This window comes from Choloepus didactylus, chromosome 23 (genome assembly GCF_015220235.1).
Source record: "Choloepus didactylus isolate mChoDid1 chromosome 23, mChoDid1.pri, whole genome shotgun sequence".
In the NCBI taxonomy this organism is placed as follows: domain Eukaryota; kingdom Metazoa; phylum Chordata; class Mammalia; order Pilosa; family Megalonychidae; genus Choloepus; species Choloepus didactylus.
This window is the reverse complement of record NC_051329.1, coordinates 12,108,248-12,130,309: the sequence shown is the minus strand read 5'-3', so window position 1 is coordinate 12,130,309 and position 22,062 is coordinate 12,108,248. Positions and strand designations below refer to the sequence as shown.

At 41.1% G+C, this 22,062-nt stretch overlaps 1 protein-coding gene across 2 annotated transcripts in view; it reads right to left on the bottom strand.

Moving 5' to 3' along the window:
* The window catches only part of PTPN11 (protein tyrosine phosphatase non-receptor type 11), a 96,486-nt gene that overhangs the window by 29,817 nt on the left and 44,607 nt on the right, over positions 1 to 22,062 (bottom strand). For both annotated transcript variants that reach the window (XM_037816810.1, XM_037816811.1), the window contains exon 7: positions 2,020 to 2,116. In XM_037816810.1, coding sequence (XP_037672738.1) covers positions 2,020 to 2,116 — 97 coding nt within the window. The remainder of the gene's footprint in view (positions 1 to 2,019; positions 2,117 to 22,062) is intronic.

The window sequence follows — 22,062 nt, the reverse complement described above, 5'->3', positions numbered from 1 at the left end:
ACTCAGTATCCGTAGTGGTTTTAAAGATATGCCTGCTAACTCTTTGATACTCCTCCCCATGAGAGTGGGCTGGACTTAGCGAACGTAAAAGTCACTTCAAAGATTAGGTTATTAAAAGACTGCAGATTCGTGAGGCAGCCCATGTGGTGAGGAGTGAGCCCGCTGACAGCCACAAGCATGAACTTGGCACTGGATTCTCCCCGGGCTGAGCCTCCAAAGAACTGCAGCCCCAGCCGAGAACTTGACTGCAATCTTCTAAGAGACCCCGAGCCATAACCACACAGCTAAGCCACTCCCAGACTCCTGACCCACAGAATTGGTGAGATAATAACTGTTGTTTTAAGCTGCTAAATTTTGTGGTAACTTGACATTCGGCAATAGAAAACTAATACAATATCTAATTAATAGACAAGCAACCTAGAAGGTAAGATTCTGATAGTATCAATAAATTCTGTACAAAAGTACATGATTGGTATAAAAATCTGAGCAAAGTGTTTTACAATGGGAATTAGTAATATAGTTGTCTGTCTTCATAGAATAATGTAATTTTACCTCAGACTCCCTATCTTAAAGGAAATTAGATATTATTAGGAGGAACTATTTGGGATCTTCGGGGGGAAAGGGGCACAATATCTTATTTAGACACTGCATGTGACTATTCCCTTCATCTTTTCCTAATCCCTGTGTCTTACTAATTAGACCCCCTGAGCAGAGGTGAAAACTTAGACACAAAAAGGAAGAGGCTTCCCCAAGGTATCAGAACCAAGCTGTGACTCAAACTGCTTTTCTACAAATTCCTGGTTGTCTTCTCTGTGTATTATAAATGTCTCTAGTTTCTCCCATATTCACCTGCACATATTACAAATACACATATAGAAGTGATATGCATGTATGCCATGAATATATATACATATGTATATATAGGCAGAAAGACTATACTATACACAAACAGAAACACACGTACAAGTGCGTGCACACACATACAAGGAATGGGTTTACGATAACTGATAAAATGGCTCTGACCTGATGAGGTATTAGAGCAATGCTCTCCAAATTTGATCATGTACCCCAACAATTATATATCTGCACATATGTAGAAGTTATGCATGCACTGCCATAAATTTGTATGCCAGATTAAATGTATTCTTTTCTTTTTTTTTAGATAAAACATAAAAATAATGAGAAGTTCTAAATATTTCTTCCCTTCCCCCCAGCGGCCTGCCTGGCTCAGGTCACTCTTGAGACCCCTGCATTCTATCTGGCTAAAATGGCCTATAAAATGGAGATAATAAGAAAGCCTGCTGCATGTGAACATGATATGGATTAACTGACGTAAAGATGGAGAGTTGGCCCCAGAGATGAGAGAGGAAAGATGAGCTACAACTAGTGTTTAGTGCCATTTCTGGGGCCCTTGTCTAAGGTCTTCATTTTATCAAGCCTCTTTTTCCTGGTGGTTCAACTTGGGCTTTGCTGAGCAGCATCTGGGTTTTAAAGAAGGTACTGCTTCATGAATAGAGAGCATGCACCCTCCTCTCTAGTAACAGTAGCTCAGGGCATCAGAGGATGGAGCAGTGGGGAGACCACTCAGGAGGTGCTTGTCTGTTTCCCAGGTGAGGGAACTGAGTCCCAGAAAGGAGGCGTATGTTGCCCTGGCCCCATGGCCACTTGACGTGGAAAACGGAGACAAGCCTGGGAACCGTGACGCTTATGGCCTGATGCTGGGGGGATCTCAGTCCTGGAGATTATTACCCCTAGGCAGACAGAAAATTCATTAACAGAAGGAAACAACCACAGACAAAGCCTCCTGTAATCAGTATCACAGGATCTTGGGGAATGAGGTCATCAACCCCAACAAGTGGATTATCTTGGAAAGATAATTAATTAAACAATTAAAAAAGGCTAAGGCCTCTGAGCTGCTGAAAAGGGCACATGCCCCAGAAGATGTTATGGGAACACTGGCAATCAAAACCTCGAAGAGTGACTATTACTCCTATTACTGAGCAGAATATTGATACTTACAAGGCAGGATGTTTTTATATCTATTTTTGTTTTTATTTTCTTGCCTCTGACCCTCTTTTCGGCTGTAGAGAAGTTTGCACTCCTGTTGCTGTAGTGTCTAGGGAGAAACAAAGGTAAATATCATGCATCAAAAGCTTTTTAAAAAACAGGCCCAGGTTCATCACTGCTGCTTTAAAGAATGTGTCCCAGGAAATGCTCAGAGTCATGTGCAAAAGCAACAAGAATGTTCATCTTAATTCTGTATCAACTGTAGCAAAAATCATTAGTAACAACAAAAATGTCTAAGGGTAAAGGATTGCCTGAATAAAACCATCGTTCACTAAGACAAAGGAACACTGCAGACATTTAAAAAGATGTGCTAGAATATTTATTGTCTTGGAAAGATGATCAAAGTAGGTGTTAAGTGAAAAACAAAAAGTCAAAAATCCAAAACAGTGTCTGATGTCTGATGTCTGATGTAAACCACAGGTTTGCATTCACTTATGTGTAAAAGAAACGGCAGAAGGAAATACACACAAAAATTAATGCTGACTTTTTTTTCCTCAGGGTAATGAGAAGATGAAGGACTTTTCTTTGTTCGATAGATTACCTGTTTTTCTCTTCTTCTAAATCTTCTACACTAAATAAACAGGATACAAGAAGACAAGCATTTTTAAGGTAACAGTTATTGAGCATGAAAGATGTCTGCCCTATTTAAGACGGCAGAGTTAGACGCTTCTGGGCTCTGTCCCCCGATAGAAACTTGGAACAACCAGCAAGAATTGGTAGAAACATCTTTCTCAAAGCTCCAGAAAACAGTTAAAGGAGTGAAGTAACAAGGCGAGCACTAAATCAAGAAAAAGTCTCTTAAAAGTGGAAAGATGTCCCCCTGCCCCCCTCACTGACTCAGTGTGGAGCTGGCCCAGGCTCCCAGTGCAAGTCTCTGGTTCCAGTACTGGAGGGAGCACAGTAACCCTTGTGCACAAACTGGGAGCTTGTACATCTTGCAAAGTCTCTGGTAGCAGCCTGAGGGACTTGCTGTCCCAGAACTTGCACTGCACGTAGAACGCAGCTCACAGCATTCACCTTCAGAATGCTGCGGGAGAGCACTCAAGTCTTGCTGCTTGGGGCAGTGCCTGGGACTGTGAGGAAACTATTTCCTGGAGAAGTGGGGACATTTGTATCTGTTTAAAGGGGGACTTCCTAGGGCCACAGGCAGATGCCCAAAATGAAATGCATGTACAGAAAGCCCAGGGAAGCTCCTACACTTTGGCGTAGGACTATTCTCTAAATTCACTGTACAGATAAGCCCTGAAGGAGCATACTTTACACGGGCCAGTCTGCAAAGACTGAGAAAGGTGTTTTCCTCTTTTTTTTGCTGCTGCTTTTTCTTTGTTTTGTTAGTGCCAGGCATTCAAGGAAAGTTCTGATAAGACTAGCTGGATACAAGCTTAAACAACAGATGCTTCAAAGTCTAAATTCAAGGGATAGTATGTTAAAATATCAAAATGTTCAGATTTCAACAAAAGATTATAAAACATACAAAGAAACAGGAAGTTATGGCCCAGGCAAAGGTGAAGATTAAAGTTTAGAAACCATCAATGAGGAGGATCACACCTGGGACATTCTAGACAAAGACTTTTTAAAAAAATGATCCTAAATATGTTCAAAGAGCCAAAGGAAAATATGGACAAAGAACTAAAGGAGATCAGGAAAATGACAGATGAACTCAAAGAGAGTATCAATAGAAAGATGGAAATTATGAAATGGAATCAAACAGAGCTAATGACCACAGTAACAGAAAATTAAAATTCCTTCGAAGGGGTCAACAACAGATTGGAACTGGCAGAAGAAACAACCAATGAACTTGAAGATGACAAATGAAATCATCCAATCTGAGGAGCAGAAGGAAGAAAGAATGAAGAAAAATGAACAAAGCCTGAGGAACCTGTGGGACACTGTGCCATTTTGGAAGTATTATGTCCCCCAAAATTTCATGTTATTCGATGCAACCTTGTGTGGGCAGACGTATTAGTGTTGATTAAATTTGAACCTTTGGATTAGGTTGTTTCCATGGAGATGTGACCCACCCAACTGTAGGTGATAACTCTGATTAGATAATTTCCATTTACACGTGGACCCACCCATTCAACGTGGGCCTTGATTAGTTTACTAGAGCCCTATATAAGAGCTCAGACAGAAGGAGCTTGCTGCTGCAGCTGAGAGACACATTTTGAAGAGGGCCACTGGAAGCTGACACTGACATTTTGGAGAGCACCATTTTGGAATGCAACCTGGGAACAGACACCAGCCACGTGCCCTCCCAGCTAACGGAGGTTTTCAGACTCCATTGGCCATCCTCCAGTGAACGTATCCTAGTGTTGATGCCTTACCTTGGACACTTTATGGCCTTAAGACTGTAACTTGTAACCAAATAAACCCCCTTTATAAAAGCCAATCCATTTCTGGTGTTTTGCAAAATGGCAGCATTAGCAAACCAGAACAGACATGATCAAGCATACCAATGTATGTGTTGTGGGAGTCCCAGAAGAAGAAAGAGAAAGTGGCCGAGAGAATATTCAAAGAAATAATGACTGAAAGCTTCCCACATTTAATGAAAGACATGAACATACACATCCAAATCATGCAACAAACTCCAAACAGGATAGATCAACACTGTATTACGTAATAATCTAACTATCAACTGACAAAGATAGAATTCTGAGAGCCGCAAGAGAGAAGCAATGTGTCACATACAAGGAAGCCTAAATAAGATTAAGTACCACTTCTCATCAAAAACCATGGAGGCAAGAAGTGGAAAGACACACTTAAAGTGCCGAAAGCAAAAAACTGCCACTCAAGAACTCTATAGCCGGTAAAGCTGTCTTTCAAAAACAAGGGAGGCCAGAGAACCTCTTTGTTGCTCAGATGTGGCCTCTCTTTCTCTAAGCCCACTGGGCAGGTAAACTCACTGCCCTCCCAGCTATGCAGGATGTGACTCCCAGAGATGTAAATCTCCCTGGCAACGTGGGACATGACTCCTGGGGATGAGCCTGGACCTGGCATCACGGATTGAGAAAGTCTTCTTGACCAAAAGGGGGAAGAGAAATGAAACAAGTTTTCAGTGGCTGAGAGATTTCAAATGGAGCTGAGAGGTCATTCTGGAGGTTATTCTTGTGCATTATATAGATATTCCTTTTTAGTTTTTACTTTATTAGAATAGCTAGAAGGAAATACCTGAAAATGTTGAATTGCAACCCAGTAGCCTCCATCCTTGAAGATGAGTATATAACTATGTAGCTTACACAGTGTGACTGTGTGATTATGAAAAACTTGTGGCTCATACTCCCTTTATCCAATGTATGGACAGACAGGTAGAAAAATGGGAACAAAAATTAAATGAATGATAGGGGGGATGGGGGGAATGGGATGTTTTGGGCTTTCTTCTTTATTTTTATTTTTATTTTTATGTTTTTGGAATAATGAAAATGTTCAAAAATTGATTTTGGTGATGAATGCACAACTATATGATGGTACTGTGAACAACCAATTGTACACTGTGTGTGAGAATGAGGTTAAGTTTAGCTTTCACACAGGACAGGTGTGCCTTGCAGGGTGGGGCAGTTAAGGAATTGGCAGAAGGTTAAAAAGACAAACTGTAATCCATAGTCAGTACCCCTGCTTATCCGCCACTATCCACAGTCAGTCCCCCTGCTTATCCGCCCACTATCTACTATCCTTGCAAGGTAGAGACTCAGAATAGAGGTTCCCAAAATAGCCTCATAACCTGTTACCAAACTAGCCCAGACTGGCTCTAAAGAGGCCTGGGCATAACCATTATAGTCAGGGGTGGAGATTTGTTCCAACAGTTCCTAATATTGCAAATTTGCGCAGGAAACGTATTTCAAATGTTTCCAATTTGGGCAGGCTGCATGTTTCAAATTTGCGCGGGCTAGTTAGGCTTGTCGAATAGAATGTAACCTCTGAAGTATCCAGCCAATGGAGAAACAGGGGAGGAACTTGCGGTTAGGGGTAGGGAATAAATACTGCTGAGTCTATTGTTCTGGGCGCCAACCCCCACATTTTGGTTGGTGCCCGTTCTTGCAAGACCGTGAATAAATTCTTTTCTTCTCCACAATCGGGTGAGCGTTTATTCCTTTTTAGGAATAGTGCTTGTTTCTCACACTGTGGATGATTGTAGGGTAAGCGAATATATCCCAAAAAAACTGAATTGGGAAGAAAAAAAAATGAAGGAAGAAATAAAAATGAGGGAGGGATTAAGACATTCCCAGATAATAAAAGCTGAGGAACTTCACCACCACTAGACTGCCCTAAAAGAAATGCTAAAGAGAGTTCTTCAGAGTTGAAAGAAAAGAACAACAGATAATAGATTGAAGCTGCATGAAGAAATAAAGATCTTAGGTAAATGTAATAAAGGGGTAAATACAAATGCCAATACTATTGTTACTTTTGGTTTGTAGCTCCCCTTTTTACTTCCTATAGGCTAAACTGTAAAAGCATAAAATGTAATAAGAAATCAGTGGTTTGGTACTCACAATGCATACACATGCTACTGTGATGAGAACTACATAAAGGTAAGGGAATAGAGAGGTATAGAACACAGTTTGTGTACACTACTGAAGTTAAGTTAGTACCAAAGCAAATGGGATTGTTATAGTTTCAAGAGGTTAAATTTAAGCCCCATGGTAACTACACTAAAATACTGGAGAATATGCAAGCTCATAGAGACAGAAATTAGAATATAGGTTGCCAGGGGTAGGGGTTGGGGGAACGGGAGTTAATGCGTAGTAGATATAGGGTTTCTGTTTGGGGAGATGGGAAAGTTTTAGTAATGGAAGGTTGTGAGGGCAACACAATACTGTGAATGTGGTTAAGATGGAAATGTTTACATTGTATATATGGTCCCACAATTTAAAAAAAAGGAAAGGACGGAAGAGCAACTAAACAGACAATGACAATTAAATGCAACACATGATCCTGGGTGGGCTCTAACAAGGGAGGGGAAAAGGCTCAAAGGTACATTATTGGAACATATGAAAAAATTGGAATATAGTTTGTAAGCTTTCTATCACTGTTAAATTTCTTGAATGATAACTGCACTTACAGAAGTTACATAAGTGAATATCCTTGTTTTTAGTATATGTATATGGCAGTATTAAGTGTTCAAGGAGCATAATGTATACTACCCAAACTCAAGTGTTCAGAAAATCAGTTGATAAATATGTGAACATATAGGAAGAAAGGGAAGGAAGAGAGAGAGAAGAGAGGAGGAAGGGAGGGAGGGAAATAAAAATGGCAAATGTGGTATAAAATGTTAAAATTGGTGGATCTGGGTATCTGGAGGAGAAGGGTACGTTAGAGCTCTCTGTATTAATTTTATAACTGTCCTGTAAGTTTGAAAGTATTTTAAAACAAAAAGTTAAAAAAAAGAAGACTGAAAGCCAATGAGCACTGGTGCAGAGAATACGTATACAAATGATAGATGTGAACCATTCTCTTGAGGACTTTATGATATGCCTGCTGTACCACTGATTCATTCAAAGAAAGCCATAAGTTGGTTCTCAAATTTAGATATTAGTAGGCAGTAAAGATGTTTTTGGTGCCACTGAATCGTGGGCACACAAGGCTCCAGAGCCTTCTTACACCAAAATCCACATTAGGGCCATAGGCAGCCAGCCTTTGTCCTCACAGACATCTGCTCCCTATGCCTACTCTAGCAAACCCTGCCAAGATTAAATGTATCCAAGGAGGACTGAAGCTGGAGAGTGAGGAAGAGAATGCTTGGGTTCCTGAAGTAAGTAGTCAAGAAGGACATCTCTGCAGGGAAAGGGAAGAGACTAAGACAGGCAGCCACAGGTGGGGTGGGTCCCAAAGGAAGAGTACCAACACAGAGAGAGGGCCAGCTGCAGTATCAGACAGGAAGGTAGACACGCAGGGCCGAAGCATGTTCAAGGTGTAGGTTTCATTTTCAAAATTATAAAAAGTGCCTCTTCTCAAGCAAGACTTAAGTTGGATAAATAATGGGTAGCAAATGAGCAAATCAAGAAAGTAAAACGCAATCTGAAAAGAAAAAAACAATATATGTGTGTTTGTGTGTGTGTATATATATATACACATATATACAATGCCAAAATGCTTACCCCTTAAAGATTTCTACAATAGACAGAGTCAATATTTCACAACACAGCAGCTCTGGTATATTTCAATTTCATTTATCTGAATTTCACAGACAGGTATAAAAGCAGTAATTTTAAATTGGTATTTGACTCTCAGTTTCAAAATGCAATATTCAACCTTGACATACAGATTATAACCAAAGTGTTTAGCTAGCTGAAACCTGGAACAATAATAAAAAGCAATTTATATATATCTGACAATGAAACAGTCATTCAAGTTAAAAAACAATCTCAGATTAAATAATTAAAGCCACTGCCATCTTAGAGCTAGCATTTCCTTTGAAGTGTGAACCAGTCTTTCGGAGGAATATTGCTATGCTAGAAAGACGGACCATTCTTGATTTTCAAATAGGTTATTAAGATGAGGATCAAAAAGAAGTTCAAACACTATGAACTGAATCAGTCACTTAAAAATCAACCAAGTGAATAGAAACAACAATAAAAAAAATTCTACATTGTGGGGGGGGATCATAGGAAATAATTAGCTTCTTGATTTAAAACGAACTTGGCAGTACAGCCTTCAAACTTTCACTTTCGAACCAAACTTCACACGATGCTTCACTCGTGGAGGACACATGACCATAGCAATCTCTATAAAAGGCAAATCTGACCCAGTCCCTTTCCTGCTTAATCACCTTCCATGGCTCTCTCTCTACATTCAAGTCCCAGCTTTTTGGAACTCATACCAGGCCAGGCCATCTCATCTCTGAGCTAGTCCAGCCTACCTCTAACTTCAGCCTCTTCTGTTTCCCTTCAGGCTGTGGAATGGACTAGTAAAGAGCAAAGCTGAAGCCAGGAAGCCCTGAGTTTGAATGCCTGACTGCTCTTTTTTGGTCATGTAGTCTTGGCCAAGTTACTCACCGAGGTCTGTGCTTTAGTTTCTTCAAGTGTAAAATCGGATAACCATAGTACATATGTCCCAGGGTTGCTGCAAGGATTAAATGAGATCCCAGTGCCTGAAATACAACTAAGCACAAGGCAGATGCTGGCCACTGCTATGAAATTATTATTGTCATGGGAACTCTGCACTCCGGCTACTCAAAGTGTGGTCTACGGAGCAGCAGCCTCAGCATCAACTGGGAGCTCAGGTCCTGCCCCAAACCTATTCAATCAGAATCCACATTTTAACAAGATCCCCAAGTGATTCAAATGCACGTTAAAGTTTGAGAAACACTCTCTATAATTCAGCATACTAAAATGGACATCAGGGTGAGTCTTGAGTTCACCAGACTTCTTCATGCCTTCATACTCTTGCATGTGCTATTCCCTCTGCCTAGAACTCCTTTTCCCTGCCCTGACCACCTAGTGAATACTAAGATTTTTTTATTCTTTAAGACCCATCTCACAAGTTCCTTCTCTGGAAGGAGGAGCAAAGCAAAGAACATCCTCCTTTGTGCCACGCAGTGCTTAGTCCCACTGTGTGCAACACCTCCTTCGCTGGGCACACCTGTCACACTAAATTCAAGTTATGTCTTTTTGAGTCTGTCTTCCCTGCCAGTCTGTGAACAGCTCGGGAGCAGGGACCACCTTGCTACACCAGCAACCAGTCTGGCCCTGAGCATGGGCCTGGCACTCAGAATGTATTTGCTGAAGGTGTTAATAACAGGGTGGTATATGGGAACTCAGTATTTTACATATTTTATGCATGATATTTCTGTAAACCTAAAACTTCTCTAACAAAAAAAATAAAATAAAAATAAAGCATTAAAAAATGTGTGTGCTGGAAGATTGAATGAGGATGTGAGGGAGGGAGGGGACACACAAAGCAGAGCTCACCACCAGTGCTGGGCTCAGCATGAGAGGTCCCACACTTAAAATTCTACTCTGACACTGTTAACCCAGATTTCAATATAAAGGAAAAACATTTTTTGCAAAATACTAGCACAGCAGTTTCCAATCTTCAGTCTTATGAAAAGCACCTTCAAGGTACTTTACCATCTCTGCACAACAGCTGCTGTATCACTTATTTTTTTTTAACTCACCTCCTCTTTTTCCCCTTCCTAAGATGTATTTCAAAAGGAAACTTCATATTACTAGCACACAGGAAAACCAGTATCACCTGCCATATACAGAAGGTAACCAGAAAAAAGAATATAATAAAAACAAAATATTATCCAGTTCTACCCAGATACTGTGGCAGGCCTGAGACTTTGTGAAAAGGGGAGACAGGCAAGTGTCAGAGGTAGAGGTTAAAGGCACATGAGTACCATACTGAGACTCCCCTAGACTGTGTCAAAAGACTAAATAATGTTTAAAAGCAAAAAACCTTTCTCATCTGCTAATCCTGTTATTTACTGTGATGGGGTACCATCCAAGTCATCACACACCCAAAGCAGACCTTGGCCAGACTACATTCAGAGCTCCAGGCCAGGGACATCCTCATCAGTACCCATGGTGTTTGATAATGCCATCCACTCAGGTCTGCAGGGGCTTCCCTTAGCCTGCACAAAGTTCCCAACTGCCTCTGCCGCGAGGATAAGCCAGGCCTCTGAGTCTAGAGACTTCCACAAAGGACAGGCCCCAAGCCCCTGCATCTCAGGCGCAATCAGGCGCTAACTGCCGGCAACTGGCAGCTGTCATGGATTAATAATGACTAACGGTACATCTCGCCTTCAGCTCCTTCCTTAGTGCCCATCAGCCCAGTCTCAAATGTGCCTGCGGCACAAGTTATCTAATCACATTTCGTCCATCTAGAGTCAGACTGAAAATAAAAAGCACCCAGAAGTTGTCTGACTTTCCATGCTGCCTGCAGAGGCTCCCCAACTGCAGCCATGACAATCAACTATCATCTGCTAAGGGGCACTTCCTACCCAGCAAAAGAGACAGAGAAGAGAGAAAACATCCCCAAGCCCTACCCTCCAGGAGATTACAATTCCATCATGCTCCCTCTCACCAGCAATCCCTGGGGTACAAAAGGCTGCTAACGACCTGTCAAGCTGAAAGGCACTGTGTCTCCTTTTGCATCCTCCACCTGCCTTGGCAGGGACACTAATAATAAGGCTTGGGAGAAAAAGGGACAAATAAATCTGGGCCAGAGGCTGCAAGATAACCAGTATTCTGGAGTAATACAATCTAAGGGTTTGCACTAAACCATGAACCCTCAAAAAGTACCAGAGGGCAGTTGACCAAAATGATGGTGTAAGACGCTTCGGGATGTATTCCCCCATAGAATCTTTGAACAACTAGGAAAGAGCCATCTTCCTCAGAACGCTGGAAAACAGTTAAAGGGGTGCAGAAACTTGGCAAGTGCTGAGTCAAGAAAATACAGCTTTAAAAAATTGGTGGGAGTAGTTTGTGGCACACTTGTTACCCTCTCTCCCCACCCATGTCCCTGGTATGGAGTGGAGACACGGCCTGCTCTCCCATGGTAGTCTCTCACCCTGTTCCAGAGGGAGTAGAGTAACCTGAAAGACTATACTAGGGCACTCCTCTAGCGTTCACCCTCCCAGAACTTGCCCTGTAGGAAGAAGCAGCTTGAAGACAGCTAAATCAGTGTAAGAAACAAGTCAAAGCAGCCAGAAGCAAAGGATTACCTGTTTTAAGTAATACCACAGAGCACTCAGAAGGGGGAGAAAGTGTACTTACAGTGAATAGAAGGGGCACTAGAAATTCCACAAGCTTTGGAAAAGACTCAGGTTCAGAAGAGACAGAAAGGACTCTGCAACTTCACGTTCATCTTGGGATGATCTACCTGATAGGAGGGTTAAACTGGGAAGGATAGTATCAGCCAACACAGAGCCAATCTGGAAAGACAGTGAAAGGTTTTGTTTTTTGTTTTTTTGCTTTTATTTGTTTTTTTTGTTAGCTCCTGACACTCAAGGAAATCTGTCATATCACTAACTGGATACAAGGTTAAGGAACAGACAACTCATGGACTAAATCCTAGAAGTAACACTTTAAAACATTAAAATGTCCAGTGTACAACAAAAGATTACAAGACAAACAAAGAAACAGGAAATGGTGACCCATGCAAAGAAACAAGATAAAAATGCAGAAATGATCAATGAAGATGTCCAGACTTTGGACATATAGGACAAGGACTTAAAAAAATGATCCTCAGTATATTCAAGGAAATAAAGGAAAATTCAGAGAAAGAACTAAAGAATGTCAGGAAAAGGCAGAGATTGGCAGAATGGATTAAAAAAAAAAAAAAGCATGCTCCAATATACTGTTTGTACTACTTATAAGAGACTCATATTAAATTCAAAGACACAAGAAGGTTTAAAGTGAAAGGATAGAAAAAAATACACCATGCAAATAGTAACCAAAAGAGAGCTGGGATAGCTATACTAACATCAGATAAAATAAGAATTTAAGTCAAAAACTGTATAAGGGACAAAGAAGGTCATGATATACTGATAGAGGGGTCAATTCAACAAGATGTAACAACTGTAAATACAAAACATTGCTTAAAGAACTCAAGGAAGACCTAAATAATTGGAAGGACTGTCCATGTTCAGGGATTAGAAGACTAAATATATTGTTGAGATGTCAATTCTACCCAAAGCTATTTACAGATTTAATACAATCCTAATCAAAATCTCAACAGCCTTCTTTGCAGAAATGGAAAAGCCAACCATCAAATTTATATGGAAGGGTAAGAGGCCTCAAATAGCCAAAACCATCTTGAAAAGGAAGAACAAAGCCAGAAGACTCATACTTTCTTTCTCTGAAGCATATTACAAAGCTACAGTGGTCAAAGCAGCATGGTACTGGCATAAGGATCAATGGAATCAAATTGAGAGTTCAGAAATAAACCCTCAGATCTACAGCCAACTGCTTTTTGTCAAGCAGACCAAGTCCACTCAATAGAGGAAAGAAAAGTCTCTTTTCTTTCCCAAGCCTGGGAAAACTGGACGTCCGTATGCAAAAGAATGAAGGTGGACCCCTACCTTATATCATATTCAAAAATTAACTCAAATGGGATAAAGACCTAAATATAAGAAACCAAACTTAAAACTCCCAGAAGAAAACATAGAGAACCATCTTCAAGACTTGTGTTAAGCAATGGTTTCTTAGACTTTACACCAACAAAAGAAAAAATAAATAAATGAAACTTAACAAAATTAAAAACTTTTGTGCATCAAAGGATTTCATACTGAAAGTAAAAGAACAACCTATAGAATGGGGGAAAATATTTGGAAACTACATATCTGATAAGGGCTTAATATCCAGAATATATAAAGAAATCCTATAACTTAACAACAAAAAGATAAACAACCCAATTAGAAAATGGGCAAAAGATGTGAAGAGACATTTCTCCAAAGAAGATATACAAGTGGCCAATCAGCACATGAAAAGATGCTCATCATCATTAGTCACTAGAGAAATGCAAATCAAAACCACAATGAGATACCATTTCATACCCACTAGAATGGCTACTATTAAAAAAAAACAGAAAATAAGTGTTGGAGAGGATATGGAGAAATAGGAATGCTTGTTCATTATTGATGGGAATGTAAAATGGTGAAGCCACTGTAGAAAGAGTATGGCAGTTCCTCGGAAAATTAAGTATAGAATCACCTGATGACCCGGCAATCCCACTTCTAGATACATACCCAAAGGAACTGAAAGCAGGGACTTGAACAGATATTTGCACACTGTGTTCATAGCAGTCTTATTCACAACTGCCAGAAGATGGAAGCAACCCAAGTGTCAAGCAACAGAAGAATGGTTAAGTGACAGAAGAATGGATAAACAAAATGTAACATATACATATGATGGAATATTATTCAGCTATAAAGAAGAATGAAGTCCTGATACATGAGACAAAATGGATGAACCTTGAAGATACCATGTTGAGTGAAATAAACCAGACACAAAAGGATAAATATTGTATCATCTCACTTATAGGAGATTAAGTTAAATTTACAAATTCATAGAATCAGAAAACTGGACAGGTTACCAGGGGCCAGAGTAGACGTAGAGAATGGAGAGTTAATGCTTAACTGGTATGGAGTTTCTGAACGTGGTTCAAAGGGGAAATTTTAAGTTGTATACTACAAATTACTTGAATTTAAAATTAAAAAAAACACACAGTGAACCCTAATGTAAAGTATGGACTATAGTTAATCATATAATTATAATAATAGTGTTTCATCAATTTTTAACAATGATACTACCTACACCAATGCCAAATATCAATAACAGGGAAAACTGTGAGTGGGAGGTGGTGGTGGAGGGGGTTATATAGGAGCTATGTAATTTCTGCCTGATTTTTCTATAAACCTACAAAAAATAAAAAAGGACCAGGGGCAAGTGGCAAATGGCAAGTTATAGTCACCTGAATGCATGAGTCAAAGGTTGCCTCAAGCTAGTAAACCTTAGAAAACATCAAGAACAGGTTAATCCCTGATCCATGTCGTCCATCTCGGAGTGAAGAGGGATACTATCAACAATGTGCGGAACAATCCCTTATATTTGCAGCCAGTTGACATCTTTGCTCCCCACCTTGGCTAGCTTATGTGCCACAGCTGCATCCCTAAATCCCTGGCAGGTTTCCAAAGTCCTCTGATTGAAAACCACTGAACCTGGCTCTTGACTAGAATTTCATGAATGAAAGTGGAGGAACAGGATCAAGGAGAGACGCAGGCAGCTACAAGTCAGCAAAGTCATGCACCCCGCCATGCGCCACAGCAGCCATTCAGCCACCACTGCACCTGCACTGCTCTGAGCAGCAGGGCCGCTGACCATTACAGACAGCTCCAAGGGCGTTAAGTACTGGGCAGGGCAGGGGAGGAGTAGGAAACGGAGACAACAAGATTAGTAAAATGTTGACAAGTACTAAAGTTGGGTGTTGGGGAAAATGGGGCTTGTTATACTATGTTTGAAAATCTTAATAATAAAAGTTTTCTTTAAAAATTAATAATAAACAAAAATGTAAAAGCTCCCAATATTTTACCCCCACCCTACTCATGGCTGTTGCCTCCTAGAGGAGAGAAGGGAGTTGAGAAAGGCTGTCAGACATATGGTCTCTCTGGTTTTGAGGCCATGAATAAGTATTAAGAGGGCAGTAACCACCTGGCAGGCTCCAAAACCAGTCCTTCTACCCGGTCTGAATGCACTTCTGTTTTCCTTTGGCATCTGTCCTCTGCTGAGGAACACTGCCACTTCTCACTCAATTCTCTTTAGTGCAGACTCTGCAGTGTTACCCGGCACCAGAGGTGAGTGAAAGTACCCACTTCCTGCCACCACTCCGCACAGCCTGTCACATTTCTCTGCAGTGGGTTTGGGGCTGCTCTTCCTGAATGAGTCTACAGCACCGCCCAGGAGTGAACGGGCATCTGGAAATTGATCACCAGAAAAGGACCCGACAGATCACCCAACACTTACAAAACACCATGAGGGATCAAACCAATACAAGTTATGGTTCCCTCCAGGTGCTTGTGATAAGTCAGCTTCCGTCCTTTCCTCCAACAAGGTGGAATATAAATAGAAAAACAAATTAAAAAGACATACTGCCTGGAGGAGAACAGGTTCTGACACAGGAAGCAGCAGTAAATAGCACAAGACGAATCTATAATTAAGTGTGTAATTAATTTATATAGTGTGGAATTTAGGAAATGAGATCCATGAAAACTGACTGAAAGAAGGTTTCTGGGAGGAGCTGAGGCTTGAAATAGGTGAAGGATTTATATGGGTACAAGTGAAAAAGGCAGGCATCCTGGCAAGATGGAGAAGACACGCCAAGGTGGCTAAGGGGCCAGCAAGTTTGTGGGAAGGTGATGGAGACTAGCTCAACAAGTCTAGAAACTGTGTGCTGGGAAGGGGTGGGACAAATGAGGCTAGATAGGGAGAATAAGAAACAGTGGAGGGCACTGAAACTGGGCAGGGGAATTTCAATGGTTGAGAGAATGGAAACATGGCATGATACAGCTTGCAGTCCGAGATCCTGGAAATTCAAACCTAAGCCAACCATTTGCCAGTCACGTTTCTGGGGACAGCTTTCTCACATCTTCTGAGCTTGTTTCTTTGTTTTTAAAATGAAGGTTTGGATACATGTCCTCTACTGCTGAAAATCCTATGCCTCTAGTAGGAAACAGGAAGCCACTGAAGGTGTTTGAGCAGAAGAGTGACATGAGAAATGCTGAGAGCAGATTATTATGAAGGGTGAATGGGGAGTCAGAAGCAGAAAGGCTGGAGTAAAACAGCAGCTCATGTCTTTGTGGCGATGACAGCCTGAACCCTGGCACTCCTGCTTTGCCGCAGCCCACTGGGGACTCCTGGGCAGGTGCCTTAATCTCTCAGAGCATCTGTTTACTCTTCTCTCAGATCAGGAATTCCTCTGCCTACCTCACAAGATCCAAGATGCAATGAGATGATTTTATCAAAGTCCCCTAGCCCAAAATGCAACACAAAGTAGACAATAAATGATAGTCTCCTTCCTTCTATGAGACCAGAGAGACATCAAGAAAGAAAAATCAACAAGATATGGTGAATGCCAAGGTATGGGAGAAAGAGAAAGATGAGTTAAAAGATGCTTTGAGGATCCCAGAGTAAGGAAACAGAGAATGAAGAGTAAAACCAACAGAGATAGGGAAGTAAAGGGGGACATCTGGTTTGAAGGGAAAAATAAAAAGTCCCCCTTTGAATGCTCGTGCTTGAAGAGACATGATAGTCAAGAAAAAATGTGGGATGTGCAATTCAAAAACCAAAACCAGAGCTCAAAAACAACATAAACTTACTTGACACAGGATGAGAATGATATTCTTCCAAAGATGGAGTTTAAAGCAAAATGAGCAGAGGGCCCACACCACATCTCAGAGAACCACCAGAGTTAGCTGGTCAGGAAAAGAAATGGCAACAAACAGCAAAGGAGGCATGAGAGAGAAAAAGAAGGAATAAAAAAAGCCGATAAAGAGAACTGTGGGAAGGAGGAGTTGAACAAGTGCCTCAAAAGCAGTCCAAGAAAGAGGCTAGAGAAAAGGCTATTATAATTACCACTAAGAAAGCCATTAGTGTCTTTCAGAAGTGTCATTTCAGTACATTAGTGGATGTCGCTAATATACCACAAGGTTAAAGAAGGAAGGAGCTAAAAGAAACGGAGGCCCCAGCACAGGCTCACTCAGTGGGGATGACAGAAAGACAATGGCAGGCGCAGACAGCAGCAAAGTCAGCTAAAGGCAAAGGGAACTGGTTAAGCAGAGATGATAAAGAACATAAAAACACCTTCGGCTCTTAAATTATCTATAAAGATGTCAAGCAGCTTCAGCAAATAAAAACAACCCTAAAGGGAAAAGCCTGCCACTGGAGGGCAAGGAACAAGAAAGAGAGACACTGAAAGACAAATATTCCAAAGGAAACAAAGGAATTTCCCTGGAAGGGAGCACTCTGCTTGTAGAATAAAACCTCGACTTGCTAAAATGCTCTGCCCACAAGAAGGTAGCAGGTCTTCTATTAAGCAACTTAATAGGCTCAGGCCTCGATGGAAAATTCTATTTACAGCTCAGGTCTGTCATCCTAGAGCATTTTTAAGCTTTGTGTTGGAGCCATGGTTGGGGGCTGCTGTTGACTGTGGTGTTGCTCGGTCACCGGGGGAAGGTTTCCACTGGAGATCACCACTGAGAATTATTATTCTAGACACAGCTTTTGGGTGCATTTAAAGTCTTGTTTCCATAAAATCGAACCATCTTGAGGTAGACTTTATAGCTCCCCTAAGGAGGATGTAATCATTTTAAAGAAATCAAAATGGACAGTGGATTTGAAAACAGGCACTGCCTTCTCCTGGAGACACGTCGGTTAGCAGGGCTGCTGGCAGAATCCAGGGCATCCGCATAAATGTCAGGGAAATGACTGCAATGCCCGTGCAACCTCAAAGCAGCTTCAGACCACTACAGACAAAAGCAGCTCGCATAAAGGGAGGAGTCTGGGCTTTAAAAAGAAAAAAAGAATCAAATTACCATGTTAACAAGTTTTAACATACCAGGAAAAAAACCCTGTTAGTAGAGTTTGTTTTTTTTTTTTGTTTTTTTTTTTTAAAACCAGAAACAGAAGGTTCAGAAACCAAAATCTTTCCAAAATTCAGCACTATGAACCTGAACTGGATGCTCTGGATGGGGCATGTGGGTACCAGGATCTCAAGGACTAAAATGTGTATCAACCAAGCCACAAACAGGGACTCAAAATGAAATACTGTATGATAATAAAGCAGAACGTCTTAAAACAAAGCCCGTACTTTTTCACCTTCAGAAAGCTGTTTTCCACTGAATATATGCAAAGGATCTGAATTCGACATAACTCACTCCCTCTACTGAAAACAGCTCAGGTTCAATGCTCCTACGATGTGCCAGGTTCTCTGCTGGCAACCGGGGGTTTGGTGAACAAAATGAGAATACCTGCCCTTGTGGGGCCCATGGACTGATCCAGGTTATTTTCTAAGATGATAATGCATATAGCAGACAAAAAATAGCATCAAAAATTTACCTCTTTATTTGTTCACTTTCATTCTCATTTGAGCAAAACCTCTTTTTATGGTAAAAGAACCAGTAATGTTACCTGCTTCTTTGGATTCACAATACAGGGGACAAACATTAAACCAATAACCACACAAAGTATTCATGAATTCCAAGGTGGTAAGTACTGTAAAGAAAGGGATATGCTGCTACGAGCATATATACCAGGAAGAACCAATCCATTCATGGTTAGGGGATCAGGGACGGTTTCCCTGAGGAAACGCCCCTGAGGCTGGGCGCTGAAGAGTAAAGAGAAGGAAGCTACAAGTGAAGAAGGGAGGAAGGAAGAAAAGCAATCCCAACCGTAATACTGCAGAATTAGGGGAAGAATCATATTCCAACTGGAGGTCTAATTTGGACTTTAGCATGTCCAAAATGAAACCTGACCATCTTCCCCAAACCTGTCCTCCCAGCCTTCCCCATCTAAGTAAATAGCAACTCCATCCTCCCAGCTGCTTCAGCTAATCACTTTCATCTTATCCTTGACTCAGCTCTATCATACCATGCAACCTGTCACCCCTACTTCCAAATACCCTCAATTCTACCTGCAAAATATCTCTAGAACCCAATCACCTCCACTGCCACTGCTCTGGTCCAAGCCACCATCATTTCTCTTGCTTGGATTATTGCAATAGTCTCCCTGCAGCTACCCTTCCCCTTCCATATTGTCCTACACACAGCAGCCAGGGTGACCACATCACTGCTCTGTGTAACCCCCACCCCACCTCATACACAGACTTTCCATCTTACGCTAAGTAAAAGCCAAAGGCTTTACACTGACCTACAATGCCCCTCAGGATCCGACCACTCCACTACAGCTCCATGTACATTTTCCCTTTGCCCACTCCACTCCAACTGCACCAGCCTGTTTGTTAACTGTGGAACATGCTAAGCACAACCCCAATTCACTTGCCTTGAATGTTCTTCCTGAGGTTAGCTGCATGGCTTGCTGCCTCATTTCCTTCAAGTCTCCGCTCAAAGACCACCTTGTCAGAGAGGTCTACATGAAACAGTAATGCCCCATCAGCACTCTCTTTTCCCCTTATCCTACTTTATTTTTTTCCACAGCTTTCACTGCCATGTCACACGCTGAATATTTACATGTTTCTTTGTTTACTGTCTGTTTCCTCCAAATGACTATAAGCTCCATAAGGATAAAGACTCTGATTTGGTCATGCATCCCCAGAGCAGAGCCTGGCATATAGCATGTATTTAATAAATATTTGTGGGAGGAAGGGAGGGAAGGAGGGAAAGAGGAAGGAAGGAAGGAATCACTGCCACCACCAGTATCTACTGTCTTGGGCAGACATTTTTGGGATGTCTGCCCAACAGCCTACAGCCCTCACCTCTGAGAACTATTCTTCCCCCAAACAAGATAGTCCATGGCAGGCATAGCTGTTCTATGTGATACTGTGTTTGGCACTGCTTTTTGAATCAGGGATGGATACCATCTGAGCCAATGAGAATCTCTCTTTCTCAGACTTTGATATAAAGACTGAAAGTTGCTAGTTTCAATATCTGAAAGGGGTTAGAAGTAAGGTTTGTAAACAAGAAGAAGAGAAATCAGTCAAAGGAAAAGAAGAATGAAGCAGATGTGTGAAGAGCAGAGATCCTACATCTAGGGAGAGGAGCAAGGAGGAGGAGGAGGGTGAAGGCAATGAGTGAGGTCCAAAGGGCTGGCAGCAGCAAACTCTACACCCCTGACTTGGCCCTGCAGCACCCTACAGGCCGACACAGTCCAGGCTCACCCACGATGCCCCCTGGTAGCTCAGGTCTAGAGGGTTCAAAGGGGGAACAGGCTCAGAGAGAATACAAATATCTTTTAAAAGTAGAGCCATGCAATATACTCCCTACCATGATACTCAAGGACTAACTCGGGCTTCTGGTAATATGCACATCACAGGTGCAAAATTACAAGACTGTACCCTGCCTTTCTTTTGTCATTAGAGTTTGTGTATTTTATATCACGTAGGAAGTAAATAGTGGAGTTACAATTCAAAAATTATTGACTTCTATTTGTATTCCATTGTGGTCAGAGAATGTGCTTTGAATATGTTCAATTGTGTGTTTTTTGTTTTGTTTTGTTTTTAAATTTCTTGAGGCTTGTTTTATGTCCCAGCATATGGTCCATTCTGGAGAAAGATCCGTGATCACTAGAGAAAAATGAGTGTCCTGGTGATTTGGGATGTAAGGCTCCATATATGTCTGTTAAAATTCTCTATATCTCTTTCTCCTTTCTTTGTTTTTCTGTAGGTGGGGCTCCCTTTAGTATCTGAAGTAGGGCAGGTCTTTTATTGGCAAACTCTCTCAGCATTTGTTTGTCTGTGAAAATTTTAAGCTCTCCCTCAAATTTGAAGGAGAGTTTTGCTGGATAAAGTATTCTTGGTTGGAAATTTTTCTCTCTCAGAGTTTTAAGTATGTCATGCCACTGCTTTCTCGCCTCCATGGTGGCCGCTGAGTAGTCACAACTTAGTTTTATGTTGTTTCCTTTGTATGTGGTGAATTGCTTTTCTCTTGTTGCTTTCAGAACTTGCTCCTTCTCTTCAGTATTTGAGAGTCTGATCAGAATATGTCTTGGAGTAGGTTTATTTGGATTTTTTCTATTTGGAGTTCGCTGGGCATTTATGCTTTGTGTATTTATATTGTATAGAAGGTTTGGGAAGTTTTCCCCAACAATTTCTTTGAATACTCTTTCTAGACCTTTACACTTCTCTTCCCCTTCTGGGACACCGATGAGTCTTAAATTTGGACGTTTTATTTTATCTATCGTATCCCTGAGATCCTTTTCAATTTTTTCAATTTTTTCTCCATTCCTTCATTTTCTGTTCTCTGGACCTCTAGGACACTGAGTCGTTGTTCAGCTTCCTCTAATCTTGTATTATGAGTATCCAGAGTCTTTTTAATTTGGCCAACAATTTCTTTTATTTCCATAAGTTCTTCTATTTTTTATTTAATCTTGTAATTTATTCTTTATGCTCTTCTAGGGTCTTCTTTACGTCCCTTTTATCCTGCTCCATGGTCTTCTTCATGTCTTTTATATCCTGTGCCATGTTTTCATTCCTCAATTGTAATTGCTTGATTAATTGTGCCAAGTACTGTGTCTCTTCTGATATTTTGATTTGGGTGTTTGGGATCGAGTCCTCCATATTGTCTGGTTTTATCATATGCATTAAGATTTTCTGTTGATTTTGGCCTCTTGGTATTTGCTTTGCTTGATAGGGTTCTTCAAAGTTGTAAAAAAAAAAAATACCAATACAATTTTTCAGAAATACAAGTTGGTGGCATACGCTTTCTCTAACTAACCAGCAGATGGCGCCTGTGAGTCACCTATGCCCCTCAAGTCAGTTTCCCCCAACTTTGTCTCTGTGGTGTGTGGGGAAATGATTTTTCTGAGGTTCAGTTGGTGAACTCAGTTT